The 19,380-nt window shown below is 42.5% G+C and overlaps 1 protein-coding gene across 2 annotated transcripts in view; it reads right to left on the reverse strand.

Annotated features, from left to right (window-relative positions):
• The window catches only part of FBXO28 (F-box protein 28), a 47,611-nt gene extending 28,688 nt beyond the window's left edge, over nucleotides 1-18,923 (reverse strand). For both annotated transcript variants that reach the window (XM_053605358.1, XM_053605357.1), the window contains exons 1-2: nucleotides 18,620-18,923; nucleotides 2,604-2,713 (exon numbers count right to left, since the gene is read on the reverse strand). In XM_053605358.1, coding sequence (XP_053461333.1) covers nucleotides 2,604-2,713; nucleotides 18,620-18,886 — 377 coding nt within the window. In that variant the 5' untranslated portion in view covers nucleotides 18,887-18,923. The remainder of the gene's footprint in view (nucleotides 1-2,603; nucleotides 2,714-18,619) is intronic.
• Nucleotides 18,924-19,380: the final 457 nt, after the last annotated feature.

A 19,380-nucleotide genomic window follows, 5' to 3' on the forward strand; every position in this document is an offset into this window, starting at 1 on the left:
AGACCTCTAATACTGTTCTCCTTTTTCAAGATTGCTTTGGTTATTCTTAGTTTCTTGTATTTCCATAGGAATTTTGGATCAGTATGTTAGGCTCTGCAAAAAAAAAAAAAAAAAAAAAGAAAGAAAAGAAAAGATAGGCTGGGCAAGGTGGCTCATGTCTGTCTGTAATCCTAGCACTCTGGGAGGCCGAGGCAGGTAGATTGCTTGAGCTCACGAGTTCGAGACCAGTCTAGGCAAAAGACAGATCTCGTCTCTACTAAAAAAATATAGAAAAACTGGGGGTAGGGGGGAGGCACATAGGGGAATGAGCAAGTGGGAAGAGGGGAGGAGGGACGGAGATGGGGAGGGGTCACAGTGTATGGCACACCTCTCGAGGGCAGAACACAATTCTAAGAGGGACTTTATCCAACAGATGCAATCAGTGTAACCTAATTCTTTGTACCTTCAATGAATCCCAAGTGATAAAAAAAAAATACAAAACTGAGGCAAAAAGAAAAACTGAGACAAGAGGATCGCTTAAGCCTGAGAGTTGGAGGTTGCTGCGAGCTATAACACCATGGCACTCTACCCAGGTAACAGCCTGAGACTTGGTCTCAAAAAAAAAAAAAAAAAAAACAGCTGGGATTTTTGGCAGGGATTGCCCTAAATGTGTAGATCAACTCAAGAGTATTGCATCTTAACAATATGAAGTCTTCCAGTCTATGAATATAGAATATTTTTCCATTTATTTACATCTTCCTTAATTTCTTTCCATGCTTTATAGTTTGGTATATAAGTTTTCAGTCTTATTTTGTTCTATTACTATTTTATTATTTCTAGTGCTACTATAAATAAGACTTCTAAATTCCAGTTCACTTATTTATTTTTTTAATTATTTATTTATTGTTTTTTAGAGACAGAGTCTTATCCTGTCACCCCTGGTAGAGTACCGTGGCATCACAGCTCACAGCAACCTCCAACTCTGGGGCTTAGGCAATTCTCTTGCTTCAGCCTCCCGAGTAGCTGGGACTGCAGGTGCCTATTGCAATGCCCAGTTAGTTTTTTGTTGCAGTTTGGCTGGGGCTGGGTTTGAACCCACCACCCTTGGTATATGGGGCTGGCACCCTACCCACTGAACCACAGGTGCTGCCTTCTAAATTCCATTTTCTTTCTTTCTATTTTTTTTTTTGAGACAGAGCCTCAAGCTGTCGTCTTGGGTAGAGTGCCCCATGGCATCACAGCTCAAGCGATTCTCCTGCCTCTGCCTCCCAAGTAGCTGGGACTACAGGTGTCTGCCACAACGCCCGGCTACTTTTTTGGTTGCAGCCGTCACTGTTGTTTGGCAGGCCCAGGCTGGATTCGAAACCACTAGCTCGGGTGTCTGTGGCTGGCGCCTTAGTCGCTTGAGCCACAGGCACCAAGCCAACATTTTTTTTTTTTTTGCGCAGTTTTTGGCCGGGGCTGGGTTTGAACCCGCCACCTGCGGCATATGGTGCTGGCACCCTACTCCGTTGAGCCACAGACACCGCCCCTAATCTCCATTTTCAAATTGTTCACTGCTAGTGTATAAAAATACAGTTGAGAAAACAAAACAAAACAAAACAAAACATCCTCTATGGGGCAGCACCTGTGGCTCAAGGAGTAGGGCGCTGGTCCCATATGCCAGAGGTGGCGGGTTCAAACCCAGCCCCAGCCAAAAAACAAAAAAAACAAAAAAGTACAATTGAGGCCAGGCACAGTGGCTCATGCCTATAATCCTAGCACTCTGGGAGGCTGAGGCAGGTGGATTGCCTGAGCTCACGGGTTTGAGACCAGACTGAACAAGACCAAGATTCCCGTCTCTAAAACAAAGCCAGGTGTGGGCGGCGCCTGTGGCTCAGTGAGTAGGGTACCAGCCCCATATACCAAGGGTGGTCGGTTCGAACCTGGCCCCAGCCAAACTGCAACCAAAAAATAGCTGAGCATTGTGATGGGTGCCTGTAGTCCCAGCTACTTGAGAGGCTGAGGCAAGAGAATCGCCTAAGCCTAAGAGCTAGAGGTTGCTGTGAGCTGTGACACCATGACATTCTACCAAGGGCAAAAAAGTGAGACTCTGTCTCTAAAAAAAAAAAAATAGCCAGGTGTTGTGGTGGGCGCCTGTCTGTAGTCCCAGCTACTTGGGAAGCTGAGGCAGGAGAATCACCTGAGCCCAAGAGTTTGAGGTTGCTGTGAGCTATGATGCCACGCGCTCTACCAGGGTGACAAAGAAATACAATTGATTTCTGTATATTCATCTTCTCTATCTTTGCAGAACTTGTTTCATTAGCTTTAATAATCAATTAGTGTGTTCCTTATATATGAGAACTTATCTGTGAAAAGAGAGATTTTTCTTCTTTTTTTCCTCATTTGGATGCCATCTATTTCATTTTCTTGCCTCATTTCCTTGGCTAGAACCTCCAGTAAAATATTCAACAAAATGGTGAGAACAGACAAATCACAGTAGAAATCACAATGTGATTTGTGTGCCCTTTGCTACAAAAACTTTAAAACCAATGACCACGTAAGCCCTAAGATTAAAAAAATAAAATCAAGAAACAAACAAAATCCTCAACTCTAAATTATTGTTATTGCTAGTTACAACATACCGTGGGAGTTGTGCTTTAACTTGTTTCTGACATAGATTGTGGTACCTCTCCACTTTCAGAAATCCCTGATTCAACATTCTCTGGCACACCAAGTCCATTCTTTTACAAACCTATGAAAAGAAAAGAAGAATAAAAAAAAAATCAACAAGAAAATTAATGAATTAACAGACACCCATAATTGAGGACTGAAATTGTCTGTGTTGTTCCCCCGTGCTGTCTGAATCTTTGAATCAGTATCTGTGGGTGAATTCTTTATATTGTAATGTTGTGACTCCTGTGATATCTCATTAAGAAATTAATATAGGGGGCAGCGCCTGTGGCTCAGTGAGTAGTGTGCCAGCCCCATATATCAAGGGTGGCGGGTTCAAACCTAACCCTGGCCAAACTGCAACAAAAAAATAGCTGGGTGTTGTGGTGGGTGCCTGTAGTCCCAGCTATTCAGGAGGCTGAGGCAAGAGATTCACCTAAGCCCAGGAGTTGGGAGGTTGCTGTGAGCTGTGTGACGCCACAGCACTCTACCGTGGGCGATAAACTAAGACTCTGTCTCTACAGGAAAAAAAAAAAAAAAAAAAAAAAACAACGAAATTAATATAATGTGTAGGGAAAAAAATATCAATTACTTTACGTGTTTGTTGAATTTTCTTATGGTCAGCATAATCATGAAGATCAGTGCAAAATATATTTAAAGGTTTTTAATAGTTTGAAACATGAAATATTCCCTTTTAGCTAAAAGTATATATCCAAATTTGAGTTTAACCTGTCACTAATTCTAATTTATGACTCCTACTCATTTTGGTTAATTACACAGATTTATAATGACCTGGCCTTTATACTAGATAATGTTATACCCTCCAAAATACCTTAACACATTGGCAGAATGTCAACTACTTTGAATCCTTGAAGAATATGGTGTGGGCTTTTTTGTGTGTTTTTTTTTTCCCCTCACTTGGTTAGCTAGAATGCTGTGGTGTCAACCTAGCTCACAGCAACCTCAAATTCCCAGGCTCCAGCAATCCTCCTGCCTCAGCCTTCTAAGCCTTACAAGTCACTAAAACTAGTCACTCGCCATCATGCCTGGCTAATTTTTCTATTTTTTTTTTTTAGAGATGGGGTTTTGCTGTTATCCAAGCTAGTCCTGATCCTGAACTCCCAGCCTCAAGAAATCCTCCTACTGCAGCCTCCCAAGGAGGTATGATTATAGGCATAAGCTACTGTGCCTGGCCTGAAACTCTTAATGTAAGTTTTTCTTTTTCTCCTGAGAACACAGGGCTGACAAAAATTCTGGCAAACTGAGATGAATCTCGTGAAGACTTTAATATTCTACTATTACATACCAGACACTTCCTAAATCACAGTATGCCAAAATAAAAGGTACTAAAGAAAACAGTTCTTTTTAATTTCTAAATAAATGATATTCTAAAATATGCTAGAATCTATTTCTAACTAAATGAGTTACCATAATTTGTTCAGTTTGCTGAAGAAAAAAGGTAATAAACTCAATCAATACATATTAACATACTATTTTTTCTTTTTGAGACCGTCTCACTTTGTTACCCTTAGTAGAGTTCCATGGTGTCATACCTTACAGCAATCTGAAATTCCTGGGTCCAAGCAATCCTCTTGCCTCAGCCTCCCAAGAAGCCAGGACTACAGGTGCCTCTCACACAGTGCCCAGCTAGTTTTTTTTAATAAGACAGGGTCTCACTCTTGCTCAGGCTGGTCTTGAAACGTGAGCTCAAGCAATCTACCCGCCTTGACTTCCCAGAGTGCTAGAATTATAGGCATGAACTACCTCACCTGGCCACTATTTTTTTAAGACAGAGCCTCACTATGTCATCCTCGTTAGAGTGCCATCGTGTCACAGCTCAGTGACCTCAAATTCTTGGGCTCAAGCGATTCTCTTGCCTCAGCCTCCGAAGTAGCTGGGACTACAGGCGCCTGCCACAACACCTGGCTATTTTTTATTACAGCTGTCATTGTTGGTTAGCTGGTACCCTGTTTTCCCGAAAATAAGACATCCTCTGAAAATAAGAACTACTTACAGGAAAGATAAGATGTCCCCTGAAAATAAGACCTAGCGCATCTTTGGGAGCACACCTTACTGTCTTATTTTCGGGGAAACAGGGTAGGTTCGGGACCGAGTTCGAACTTGCCAACTTCCATGTATGTGGCTGGCACCGTAACCACTGTGCTACAGGCACCAAGTTGTCTGGCCACTATTTTTAGATGAAATAACTTTCCCTTAACAAAATACTTAGTCATTTTACATTGCGGCAAAGCTCTTTGATGATGTAGTTTAATATAACACAGGTGAATTTTCTAATCTGCTTCTGTATTCAGTCTCAGAAAATATAAAGACACATAAGCATATAATGAGTTATCAAGTGTGATGACATCATTACATGCCACAGAGCTCCTGGAAAAACCCTCATGTACTTGTGAAAGAGTGAAAAACACAAATAAGACCTTAGTACTGTAACAAAAATATTTTAGATCCTCTGAAACACTGTGCAAACTCCCCTGGGGTCCCTGGACCACATTTTGAGAACCAATGCTCTGATCCTGAAAAACAACACAGCCACAAACATTAGTAATGAACTTTATTTGAGGGAAAAATAAGCTTTTGCTGGTGTTATTGAAAGAAGGAAAAGAAAGTGTCTGTGTATGTGAAATGAGAGGAATAAAAAGGGCTAAATTCTCAATTTTGATAGTTTAAAGTGAACATATACCTAATAAAAGACAATCGCCCCAAAGAGTTGAAAGTGGTGCCTCTGGGGAATAAAATCTGGGGATTATATAACCTATTTTTTGGTTATTGTTAAAACTATTTGATTTAGGTTCAGCAGCTAGGGCGCCAGCTACATACACCAGAGTTGGCGGATTCGAACCCAGCCCAGGCCTGCCAAACAACAATGACAATTACAACAAAAAAATAGCCAGGCCTAGTGGCGGGCACCTGTAGTCCCAGCTACTTGAGAGGCTGAGGCAAGAGAATCACTTAAGCCCCAAGAGTTTGAGGTTGCTGTGAGCTGTGACATCACAGCACTCTACTGAGGGCAACCTAATGAGACTCTGTCTCAAAAAAACCAAAAAACAATAAAACCAAAAACTATTTGATTTAAATCGTGGATGGACAGATTTTTTTTTTTAAAAACCCAAGGCACTCTTTATCTCAGCCTTGTAGAAAACACTTGTTACCTCTGTACACTCTACAACCTAGTGGATAATTTGAGAGGAATTTTTTTGTTCTTTTGGAGACAAGAGTCTCACTATGTTATCCGCAGTAGAGTGCCATAGCATCAATGCTCACAGTAACCTCCAAGTTGTGGGCTTAAGCAATTCTCTTGCCTCAGCCTCCAGTGGAGTGCCATAGCATCAACGCTCACAGTAACCTCAAAGTTGTGGGCTTAAGCAATTCTCTTGCCTCAGCCTCCTGAGCAGCTGGGACTATATGTGCCTGCCACAATGCTCGAATTTTTGTTGTTGTTGTTGCAGTTGTCATTGTTGTTTAGCAGGCCCGGGCTGGATTTGGACTCACCAGCCTCGGTGTATGTAACTGCCGTCCTAACCATTGAGCTTTTTTTTGGTTTGTTTGTTTGAGACAAAGTCTCACTATGTTGCCCTCGGTAGAGTGCCGTGACATCACAGCTCACAGCAACCTCCAACTCTTGTGCTTAAGTGATTCTCTTGACTCAGCCTCCCAACTAGCTGGGACTACAGGTGCCCACCACAACACCTAGCTTTTTTTTTTTACTGAAGTTCTTTTTAGCTGGCCTGGGCTGGGTTCAAACCTGCCACTGTAACCACTGTGCTATGGATGCTGAGCCTGAGCTGCTGCTTTTTTTTTCTTTTGTAGCCATGTCTTCACGAAGAGGAAATTAGAAAATTAAGGCCAATTACTGCTACAATTTCAAGGCATAGTCTATTTTATTTCACTAGAATTTTGCTACACTGAGTCAAGCTAACCACAGTTTGGATACCTTTTAATAATCTAGAAATTCAATTTAATGAGCACTGACTAGTATGAATATGTAAGTATTGACTAGGTGATGAGAATAAGAATAAATAAATGGATATGATCAGTTAATGACAAAAGATTTCAACTAGGTTTTGAAGGAAGAGAGGACAAGATTGCTGAGTTAGAGATGATGTCAAAGGCACAAAGTCTGGAATGAATAAACCTTTAGCAAGCAAACTACTTCTGTAGATAGATCAAATACGCAGGCAAAGCTGAGTGGTATAAAACCTTCCAAGTTTTGAGCAAGGAAATTGGGTGAAGATAAATAACTTTTTTTTTTTTTTTTTTGGTTTTTGGCCGGGGCTAGGTTTGAACCCGCCACCTCCAGCATATGGGACCAGCACTCTACTCCTTGAGCCACAGGCGCCGCCCTGAAGATAAATAACTTAAGACCTGATATTAGGGAAGTTAGTTGGTCATTTTCTGTTTGCATTGTACTACTAGGACTAGAGATATGGTTCTGGAAATTTCACAGGAGATAGGTGAAATAAATATAGGTGAATCCTACATGAAGTGAAAAATAAACAAAGGCTTAGAAATGAATCCTTAACTAACGCTTATGGTTGAAAGCTGGTAAAAGACAAGAAAACAGAACAGATAAATTAGAATGTACCACAAAAGCCAACAACAAAAAAGATTTTAAGTATAAGCCGGGGTGTGGTGGCACATGCCTATAGTCCATTGAACCCAGAAGTTCAATCGAGCTGGAGACCTAAGATTGCACCATTGTACTCTAGCCTGGGTGACACAGTGAGAATCTTACCTCTATAAAACATGCTTTTTTTTTTTTTTTTTTTGACACAGAGTCTCACTATGTTGCCCTCCGTAGAGTGCTATGGCATCACAGCTCACAGCAATCTCAAACTCTTGGGCTTAAGCAATTCTCTTGCCTCAGCCTCCCAAGTACCTGGGACTACAGGCGCCTGCCACAACGCCTGGCTACTTTTTGTTGCAGTTGTCATTGTTGTTTAGCTGGCCTGGGCCAGGTTTGAACCTGCCACTCTTGGAGTATGTGGCTGGTGCTGTAACCACTGTTTTAAGCACAGCTGGGAGTGGGGGCATGTTTTGCAGTTCCCACTATGCTGGAGGCTGAGAGGGGAGAGTGGCTCCAGGCCAGGACTTTAAGACTGTAGTACGCCATAACTGCACCTGTGACTAGTCACTGTACTCCAGCCTGGGCATCATAGTGAGAGCATAGATCTTAGCATTATCAATATTGTAAGAAAACAGCAGCATTTAATTCGGTTCTCTTCCTTCATCAAAGTTCAAATGGATTGACCAATTGCAAAAAACACACAAGATCACCGATCTTTTGTGTAGGATTCAGAAAAAAGCAAAGTGACTTCTGAAAAAAAGAAATATAGTATTACAAATTTCCCCAAGGCGAGCTGATAACCACTGAGGAGGTCTGCTAGCTTGCAATTCTAAATTATCTTATTTAAAGTATAGCTGTAGGCTCGGCACTTGTAGCTTAAGCAGCTAAGGCGCCAGCCACACACACCAGATCTGGTGAGTTCGAGCCCAGCCTGGGCCTGCTAAACAACTACAACAGAAAAAAAAGCCGGGTATTGTGGCATGTGCTATAGTCCCAGCGACTTGGGAGGCTGAGGCAAGAGAATCACTTAAGCCCAAGAGTTGGAGGTTCCGGTGAGCTGTGACATCACAGCACTCTACTGAAGACGATATAGTGAGACTCTCTTCTCAAAAAAAAAAGAAGGGCGGCGGCCCCATATACCGAGGGTGGCGGGTTCAAACCCGGCCCTGGCCAAATTGCAATCAAAAAATAGCCGGGCGTTGTGGTGGGCGCCTATAGTCCCAGCTACTCGGGAGGCTGAGGCAAGAGAATCGCTTAAGCCCAGGAGTTGGAGGTTGCTGTGAGCTGTGTGAGGCCACGGCACTCTACCGAGGGCCATAAAGTGAGACTCTGTCTCTATAAAAAAAAAAAAAAACAGGGAAGAAAAGAAAATGTGTGGTTTTTCTCAGTTTGTTTACTAATTACCTCAGGATTTAAAATACCATGTTTATCCTTTTTAATATTTTCTAACTGAAGTGGTCAGTAAAAAAATGTTTCTTCTATTTCTTTAGAAATCTTTGACTTGTTGTGCCACAAGGCCCTTCTTAACAATATAAGACATAGACCAGGCTTGGTGGCTCACGTCTATAATCCTAGCACTCTGGGAGGCCAAGGTGGGTGGATTGCTCAAGGTCGAGAGTTGGGAGACCAGTCAGAGCAAGAGACTCTGTCTCGGGCGGCACCTGTGGCTCAAAGTAGTGGGGTGCCGGCCCCATATGCCAGAGGTGGCAGGTTCAAACCCAGCCTCGGCCAAAAACTGGAAAAAGAAAAAAAAGAAAAAGAAAAATTGACTCTGTCTCAAAAAACACCAAAAAACAAACAAACAAACTGTACATATATCACATATACAAATCGATCAAGATGCATTCTGATTTCAAAAAGGTTAAAACAGGCAAACCCAGCCCTGGGCAAAACTGCAAAAAAAAAAAAAAAAAAAAAAAAAAAAAAGGTCAAAACAGGGGCAGTGGCTCACTTGTAATCCCAGAACTCTGGGAGGCTGAGGCAGAGGGACTGCTTGAGCTCAAGAGTTCAAGAGCAGGGCGGCGCCTGTGGCTCAGTCGGTAAGGCGCCCGCCCCATATACCGAGGGTGGTGGGTTCAAACCCGGCCCCGGCCAAACTGCAACCAAAAAATAGCCGGGCGTTGTGGCGGGCGCCTGTAGTCCCAGCTACTCAGGAGGCTGAGGCAAGAGAATCACTTAAGCCCAGGGGTTGGAGGTTGCTGTGAGCTGTGTGAGGCCACAGCACTGTAGTGAGGGCCATAAAGTGAGACTCTGTCTCTACCAAAAAAAAAAAAAAAAAAAGAGTTCAAGAGCAACCTAAGCAAGAGGATCTATGGAGCCCAAGAGTTTGACGTTGCTGTGAGCTTATGATGTCAAGGCACTCTACCAAGGGCTATAAAATGAGACTCTAAAATAAACAAATATATAAATATAAAACTATTTGTATTCATTTAAATTCAGAACTTGGTGTTTTTCTCCAAATAATTCAGAAGCTAAAACTAAAAATTAGGCTGGTTATTATACTTCTGAACTAAAAGAAGCTTAAAGATCAGAGAATCTTTCTTTTTCTTTGCTTTTTTTTTTTGAGACAAAGAGTCTCACTCTGTTGCCACAGGCAAGAGTGCCCAGGTGTCATAGCTCAAACTCCAGAGTTCCAACAATCCTCCTGACTCAGCCTCCTGACTAGATGGAACTACAGGTGCCCACCACAATGTCCAGCTAATTTTTCTATTTTTTTTTTGTAGAGACGGAGTCTCACTTTATGGCCCTCGGTAGAGTGCCATGGCCTCACACAGCTCACAGCAACCTCCAAATCCTGGGCTTAAGCGATTCTCTTGCCTCAGCCTCCCGAGCAGCTGGGACTACAGGCGCCCGCCACAACACCTGGCTATTTTTTGGTTGTAGTTTGGCTGGGGCTGGGTTTGAACCCGCCACCCTCGGTATATGGGGCCGGCGCCTTACCGACTGAGCCACAGGCGCCGCCCTAATTTTTCTATTTTTAGTAGAGATGGTGTCTTGTTCTTGCTCAGCCTGATCTCCAACTCCTGAGCTCAAGTGGTCTTCCTGACTGGGACAGCCAAAGTTCTAGGATTACAGGCCTGAGCCACCACACTAAGGCCAGGACCTTTCCTTTCTTTTTAAAGGAAGAACAGTAAGGCCTTAAGAAATTATGTGATTTGTCCAAAGTTATTCAGCTATTCAGTGGCAAGGGTGAAATGGCAACTCCAGATCATCTAATTTGTGTCCTTAGCGATCCATAGAATAATCCAATAATTATCCTAATTACTTTTAACTGATTAGAAACTCAACTAATACTCTGTTAAAGAAACCACCGACCCAGCCTGAAAAGTAGGACTTCTTGAGGTAATAAGGGACTCTAAGGACATTAATAGGCATTCTCCCCACAATGCTAGTTTAGGCAGGAGCTAGACCAAGATCTTCCTCTAATTCTTTCAAAGTTCAACATCCTAAAGCAAATCATGAGGAAAAAATTAAACCAGACAAATCTGAATAATAGGACATTTTACAAGCCATCTAGCCTGGATTTTTACTCAATGGTATGAAAGAATGAAAATGAGGGCAATGTTCCTGCTTAAAAACACCAATTTTAGGGTGGTGCCTATGGCTCAATGGGTAGGGCACTGGCCTCATACACTGAGGGTGGCGGGTTTGAACCCAGCCCCGGCCAAACTGCAAACAACAAAAAAAGCTGGGCGTTACGGTGGGCGCCTGTAGTCCTAACTACTCGGGAGGCTTAGGCAAGAGAATCACCTAAGCCCAAGAGTTGGAGGTTGCTGTGAGCTGTGACACCACTTCACTCTACTGAGGGTGACAGGGTGAGACTCTGTCTCAAAAAAAAAAAAAAAATTAATTAAAAAAAAAAAAAGAAAAAAACCCAAACCACCTATTTTGGCTTGGCACCTGTAGCATAGTGGTTACAGTGCTAGCCACATACACTTGAAGCTGGTGGGTTCGAGCCCGGCCAGGGCCAGCTAAACAACAACTGCAACAAAAAATAGCCAGGTGTTGTGGTGGGTACCTGTGTAGTGCCAGCTACTTGGGATGCTGAAGCAAGAGAATTGTGTAAGGCCGAGTTTGAGGTTGCTGTGAGCTGTGATGCCACAGCACCCTACCCAGGGTGGCAGCTTGAGACTCTGTCTCAAAAAAAAAAAAAGAAAAGAAAAGAAAAAAACTATTTTTTTATTAGATTTGAGGTATTTTCCCTCCCAAGAGCTATAAAGGATGTTTTGAGGGTAATAGAGAAATGAAAATATAAACTGTTAACTTTAAATCCTTTGGAAGTGATCACACTAATTATATATTAAAGTAGTATTTTGGGGAAAATATCCCTCTATTTATATCTTTCAAATGGTTTAGTAAAATAATACGTGTGTAGGACACAGGCACAAACACATTTTGAGAGAAAGAAGGAGCACACAAGTGAAAGAGATAAAGCGATGTGGCAAAAAGTTAATAATGGATGAACAAATCCTTTAAAAAATAAACAACGAATGAGCCAAACCATTTGGATCTTCTCTTGTCCTATTTGCTTTTTCAGGGGAACTCACCTTAATCTCTCTTGCCTACATATGGGTACAACTTACCACTTCTCCCATAAGAATATTTAATCCTCCATAAAAAATTTTATTACCTTGTATGGATTGCCTAAGGTCATTAACATTATCTTATGAACATCTCTCCTAAATATTCATTTGGAAAGAAAATATACATTTATTTCAGGCTCGACGCCTGTAGCTCAAGCAGCTAGGGTGCCAGCCACATACACCGGAACTGGAGGGTTCAAATTCAGCCCGGGCCTGCCAAACAACAATGACAACTACAACCAAAAAATAGCCAGGCATTGTGAGAGGCGCTTATAATCCCAGCTACTTGGGAGGCTTAGGCAAGAGGATTGCTTAAGCCCAAGAGTCTGAGATTGCTGTGAACTGTGATGCCACGGCACACTACCCAGGGCGACAGCTTGAGACTCTGTCTCAAAAAAAAAGAAAAGAAAACATACATTTATTTAAATATTAGCCTGAGCAAAATAATTAGGAAAAGTCTGTTCCCAGGATTCCTATAATGTATCCTAAAAGTCAAATAGAAATATTTTCTGATTCTTGTTAACTTTTTTTTTGAAGACACAGTCTCACTTTTTTGCTCTGCATAGAGTGAAGTAGTGTCATAGCTCACAGCAACCTCAAACTCTTGGGTTCAAGCAATCCTCCCACCTTAGTCTTCCCAGTAGCTGGGACTACAGGCGCCTACCACAATGCCCGGCTATTCTTTTAGAGATAAGGTCTCGCTCTTGCTCAGGTTGGTCTCAAACTCGTGAGCCGAAGCAATCCACCCACTTTGGCCTCCCAGAGTGTCTTGTTAACTTTTGATTATCTCTACCATTATTCTCCTCATTAATATAGGAACTGAGGGCCAGGCACAGTGGCTCATGTGTGGCTGTGGCAGGAGTACTGTTTGAGGCCAGTTTGATACCAGCCACAACACAGTGAGAATTCCATTTCCAAAAAAATAAGAAAAATTAGGTCTGGTGGCACATGCCTATAATTTTAGTTACATGGGAGGTTGAAGCAGGAAGATGGTTTGAGCCCAGGAGTTTGAGGTTATATCGTGAGTTACAATCACACTGGGCAACAGAGTAAAATCCTATGGCTTTAAAAAAAAAAAAAAAAAGAAAGAAAAAAAAAGAAACAAACTGAGTGTTGATTGAAACAAAAGGGGCCTTTATACAATATACAGACCACCTTATCAATCTTTATTCTCATAAAAATTTTCTTTATTCATTTTGTAAAACAGTCTTATAAAATGTTAAAGACATTCTGAGTTAAGCTAAAAGCTTAAAAATTAAAATCAAATTCTAATCTGTTGGAGGTAAATATTAAACAACTAAATTTCAGCACTATTATAACATAGAAAACATTTATTTCACAATGACATATTTTCTATTGCTTACTTTTTTTTTTTTTTTTTGAGATAGAGCCTCAAGCTGTCGCCCTGGGTAGAGTGCCGTGGCATCACAGCTCATAGCAACCTCCAACTCCTGGGCTCAAGCGATCCTCCTGCCTCCACCTCCCAAGTAGCTGTGACTATAGGCGCCCACCACAACACCCAGCTATTTTTTGGTTGCAGCCATCATTGTATGGCGGGCGTGGGCTGGATTCGAACCTGCTGCCAGCTCCGGTATATGCGGCTGGCGCCTTAGCCACTTGAGCCAAAGGCGCTGAGCCTACTTTTTTTTGAGACAGACTTTGTTGTCTCACTTTGTTGTCTTTGGTAGAGTGCTATGGTCTTATAGCTCACAGCAACCTCAAACTCTTGGCTCAAGCAATTCTCTTACCTCAGCCTCCCGAGTAGCTGGGACTACAGGTGCCCAATACAACGCCCAGCTACTTTTTTTAGAGATGAGGTCTTACTCTGGCTCAGGCTGGTCTCCAACTGTAGAGCTCAGGCAATCTGCCTGTCTCGGCTTCCCAAGTGTTGGGATTACAGGTGAGGCCCAAGCCTCCACGCAGGCCCCTCTATTGTTTACTCTTAAGACCAGCTTCATTTATTTAGCAAATAGTGATGGATTTGTTATTAAAAAGGATTCATGATGAAAGAATATGTCCTCAACCTTGTGAAGCTTCAATTTAGTTGGAAAGCCGGCTCTTCTAAAGATAATTCCAGTGTGCAGTAATGATGTAATAGAAACTTAGAAATACTACCTGATTAAGTTTCAGAGAAGAATCATAGAAGGCATTAGGTACTAACACTTGAGATATATATTGAAGGCACAGATATTTTCTAGAAGGAAAACAGGAAAAAGCATGTACCAGAAAGGCTGGAGACATTTGGAAACTAAAGAATTTGATGTTTGTTTCAATCAATCTTTTTTTTTTTCTGAGACAGTGTCTCACTATGTCACCCCTGGTAGAGTGCACCCGTGGTAGAGTGCTGTGGCACTCAATAGAGTGTCACAGTTCACAGCAACCTCAGTGGTTCTGATGCCAGCCACATACACCGAGGCTGGCGGGTTTGAGCCTGGCCCGGGCCTGCTAAACAACAATGACAACTGCAACCAAAAAATAGCCGGGTGGTGTGGCGGGCGCCTGTAGTCCCAGCTACTTGGGAGGCTGGGGCAAGAGATTCGCCTAAGCCCAGGAATTGGTGGTTGCTGTGAGTTGTGATGCCACAGAACTCTACTGAGGGCGACAAAGTGAGACTGTCTCTAAAGCAAAAAAATTAAATAAATAAATAAAATAATGAAAAATTATTTGCTTTTTCTACTCATTCTCTTACAAGTATCCAGTGGAATTTTCCAGAAGCAATATGACATGTGATGACATTATTGTTCTTATAGCTAATGGAATATTTCTGTGTATTGTGTTTTCTAAAATTTTCTCAGGCAAGCATTTAGAATCTTCAATAACTTTTAAGAATTTAAAGGTGTCCTGAATCAAAAATTTTGAGAGCTCTTGTCATAGAGATATATGAGGAAGACAGCTTGCCTACTTAAAAACAAAAGTAATGGTTCCTCATTTTCCTTCACATTTCCTACCAATCAACCCACTTGACAACTGAAATTTTCTTTTTTTGGCCGGGGCTGGGTTTGAACCCACCACCTCCGGCATATGGGGCCGGCACCTACTCCTTTGAGCCACAGGAGCTGCCCAGACAACTGAAATTTTCTAACATATTTAAAGCAAAGATATGAAAGGAACTAAATAGCTAAATTTAACTATCTACAGTGCTTTGGAGAAATAGCTTGGGACAAAAGCATAACAGAGATTTATGTATTTTGTTGTTGGGTAGAAAATTTCATTCCAGATAGTAAGAACTCTTAATTTTTTAGTCAAATTCATATCCCACTAATGGGACTCTTTTAAATTTATAGGCACTTTGCTTGAAACAAAGAGGACAATTTTGACAGTATCTCTCTAAAATATCTTTTTAAAGTTCCTGTACTTAGGGCGGCGCCTGTGGCTCAAGCAGTAGGGCGCCGGTCCCATATGCCAGAGGTGGCAGGTTCATACCCTGCCCTGGCCAAAAAAAAAAAAAAAAAAAAAAAAAAGTTCCTGTACTTATTTTTCAATGAGTAAGAATTTTGTGCTTATGAGCCAAAGTTAGCTTTGACCTGCTGCTCCCTAAAAGTAGGCCATCACTTCATAACCTTTCTTACTTGTTTCAAAGTCTCTCACAGAACCCGTCAAGGGAGTCTGGGTGACATACTAATGCTGCATCAGCACAAATTTATCTATTTATCAAAGTATAGGTTTTGTCATTTTGAAGGTTGTGTCCAAGCCAAATAATTTTATATTGGAGGAGTTAAGAAACAATTTCTAAGGCTAGGCGTGGTGGCTCACACCTGTAATCCTAGCACTCTGGAAGGTGGAGGTGGGTGGATTGCCTGAGCTCACAGGTTTGAGACCAGCCTGAGTAAGAGCGACACCCAGTCTCTAAAAATAGCCCGGCATTGTGGCGGGAGCTTATAGACCTAGCTACTTGGGAGGTTAAGGCAAGAGAATCGATTAAACCCGAGAGTTTGAGGTTGCTGTGTGCTCTGGAAACATTTTTTGGAATACCAGTCAATGGTCTGGGGGAAAAAAAATCCATTTTAATAAGGCATTCAGATAGCCCTTTGGAAAACACTGGATGGGAGTAAAATTTCAATTATTCACCTTAACAGGAAGCAAAGACTATTATCAACTAATTTGCACAAATAATTGAAAAATATTATTGTAGCAATTTTGATGTAGAGCATATCTTTAAAGAAAATACAGAGCAAGGCTCGGCGCCCATAGCTCAGTGGTTAGGGTGCTGGCCACATATACCAGAGCTGGTGGGTTCGAACCTGCCTTGGGCCAGTCAAAATAACGACAACTGCAACAACAAAAAAAAATAGCCAGGCGTTATGGCGGGTGCCTGTAGTCCCAGCTATATGGGAACCTGAGGTAAGAGAATTGCTTAAGCCCAAGAGTTTGAGGTTGCTGTGAGCTGTGACGCCACAGCACTCTACTGAGGGTGCCATAGTGAGACCTTCTCAAAAAAAATGTAAATAAATACAGAGCAGTTTAAGTGCATGGATTGTGTGCCTGTCATTCTAAGTTAGGTGCTAACAATAGTTACAACTGAGGTTCTACTAAGCAAACTAGTAAGGAAGTAGGGCGGTGCCTGTGGCTCAAAGGAGCAGGGCGCTGGCCCCATATGCCAGAGGTGATAGGTTCATACCCAGCCCCGGCCAAAAACAGCAAACTGGTAAGGAAGAAAAAAGCTAAACACCCGAACAATACATAAACTATCTCATCAGCCACCAGCTTTATGAAAACAAATTCTGGTTAATATTACTCCCTTTCAAGCATATCCAGACTTAATATCACTCAAAAAAATACTTACAATGAAAGGGACTATGTAATTTTTTGTCAGATGGCAGTAAATATTCTACAGTCCTTTGATTTTTTGGCAAACGATTCTTTAGGTATAAATGGCCACTTGAAAAGGCACATACAATTTCAGAAAATTTCAGCAATAATTAAATTAATGCTGACACCTAGTGGCAAGAAAGAGCATCTTTCATGTTACCTGAATTGTACCTTCCAAACCAGACACTTCCAAATCTCCCCAAAAGATTATCCAGTTAATCTAGCTAAGAATTATCAATTGGCAGTAAGTAAAGAAAACACTAACAGTTCCCCATTACTAAAAAAACACATTTGCAAATGTAAAATTGGGAGCAAAACCTTTTCCTGGGGGTGGGGCAGTGGTATAAAAGGGACTCTTTATGAAAAATCAACACTTGAAATAATAAATTTATAATATTAAAAGTATAACTGCTTAAAAATTAGGAATGAAAAAATAAGCTGAATAACTTATTTGACAGAGATGTCATTACTAAACAGTGGGACGAGTTTTAACTCTGGTTAAGACAGGATGGTACCCCCCTCTTTAAAAATGTTTTGATTTTTTAAAAAGCAAATGACTAACAAAAACCCACATTTTCCTCAACACTTATGAAACAGAAGTGGGAACACTCCAAGCTTTTAGAAACCATTGTCTATTTGAATGGCTCAATTCAATCAAATTTTATGCTTTATTTCCAAACCCCATGAATGTACAGTGTGAATTTTGATCAAACACCAATCCTGATAAAAATATGAAGGTATATTTAGGATTCTGCATGAAATTTTAAGAAGAAATGTTTTGGAAATTCAGGAACAATTAATTTTGATGTATCTATTTTCAACTGCAGAAATTTTCCATCCTGCAGACTGACATGAACTGCTATGTTGACTAGAAAAATATTGCCCATCCAGTTTGAAATAATATTTATAAACTTTCTTTTATAAATAAGTACTATTTTCTTCAAAAATGCAATTATAATCAGTTTTAAACTGTAGTGTAAGCTGACTTACTATATGGCATACTGATTAACAAGAAAATGCTATACACAGCACATTCAGAAATATGTCTTTGTCCTCCTAAAAACAATCCCCAGCACAGATTTAGCTTCTATACAGAATCAGTCTGTAATCACTTCAAAATGCCCACTTCCTTCAATTTTACCACTTACCGATAAATTCAGTGAAAGGAAGCAAAATATGTGATCAGCATAAGGCATTTATCAAACCTCTGGCGTGAAATAAAACCTCAATGCCAAATTAATCATTTTTAAAAGTCATGGGCCGACCCACTGTGATTTTAAGGTACAAACAAACTTGTCCTAAAGCTGCAGGTTAATTAGAATGAATTGCAAAAGAAAAAGCCACAGCTCAGGGGTAAATTCCTTTAGTAAGAATAGGAAGCCTCAAGCTGAGGCAAAGCCTTGAAACGGTCAATTTGCAGGCCTCTACTTTAGTGGTCAACTAGGACATTGGGGTTTAAAGCCACGGAAACACGTACGAATTCTTCAGAACCTCTACCCGGAATTTGGCGGAACTGAGCAACCCTAGTTTATCTTCTCGAACAAGGAAACTTGGGGTGGCTAGGGGAACAATAACGTTATTCTTGCAAAACAAACCAAGCCTGACTGGGACCATTTGCCTACTTACGAGTTTTCTCCCCCTACCCGGGCTGGAGAAAAGCAGGCTGTATACAAAAGGCAGAGGAAAAGACCTCTGGGGGTGAGGGGGTCCCCGCACCGCGGCGTGGAAGGTGGAGAGGCCAACTCAGCTACTCTTCCGCCGTGGGCCAGTTCTCAGGCAGGGTGCAAGGAGCCCTCACGGTGAAGTTCCCTCAGGAAGTTGCCCCCAGGTCCGCAACAAGGGCGCAATAGGGAACTAGCCCACTTCTGCTGATGGACCCCGAGGGAAGACTTCGGGGCGGGAGGGGCGCGCTCCGGGATGTGGAGCCGGCTGGGGCTCAATAGGGGGTTCCCTCCCCTCCCCAGACTTCGGTCCAGAAGAGAGGGAGGCGGGGGTCCCGCGGGGGCCTCACCAGGCGGAGCTGGCTAATTTCGTCGTAGGACATAAAGCTGAGGATGTTCTCGATGGCTACGATGGGCAGCGCCACCAGCGTGTTGTTTTGAGGCAGCTGGTCCGGAGACAGCGCCGGTGCTGGGGATGCCAGGGACCCCGGCTGCGGGGTCTGGGGTGGGGGCTGTGGGAGCTGTCGTTGGGCAGAGCCGGCGGCCAAAGAGGAGCCGCCGTCGCTGTGGCCGCCGCCTCCTTCCTCTACCATCCGCTCCTCCGCCGCTGCCGCCATCTTGGGGGTTTGATTCCTTCCCCCCACTGCAAGGGGAACAGGGACACTTCCGGTGCGTCACTTCCCCCTCCCGCAGCGGGCGAGGGGGTGCACCTGGAGGAAGTGGGAGGAGCCTTGGGGATGACAGGCGGAGAGAGCCTAACTTGGTGCTGTTGAGGTGGAAGTGAGGGAAAATCTGTAAACCCTAGTAAAGGTGGTTGTCTTAGACCCTGTTATAAATATCTGAGATTGAGGGCGGCGCCTGTGGCTCAGTCGGTAAGGCACCTGCCCCATAGACCGAGGGTGGCGGGTTCAAACCCGGCTCCGGCTGAACTGCAACCAAAAAATAGCCGGGCGTTGTGGCGGGCGCCTGTAGTCTCAGCTACTTGGGAGGCTGAGGCAAGAGAATCACTTAAGCCCAGGAGTTGGAGGTTGCTGTGAGCTGTGTGATGCCACGGCCCTCTACCGAGGGCCATAAAGTGAGACTCTGTCTCTACAAAAAATACATATATGTA

Source organism: Nycticebus coucang, chromosome 10 (genome assembly GCF_027406575.1).
Source record: "Nycticebus coucang isolate mNycCou1 chromosome 10, mNycCou1.pri, whole genome shotgun sequence".
Lineage (NCBI taxonomy): Eukaryota > Metazoa > Chordata > Mammalia > Primates > Lorisidae > Nycticebus > Nycticebus coucang.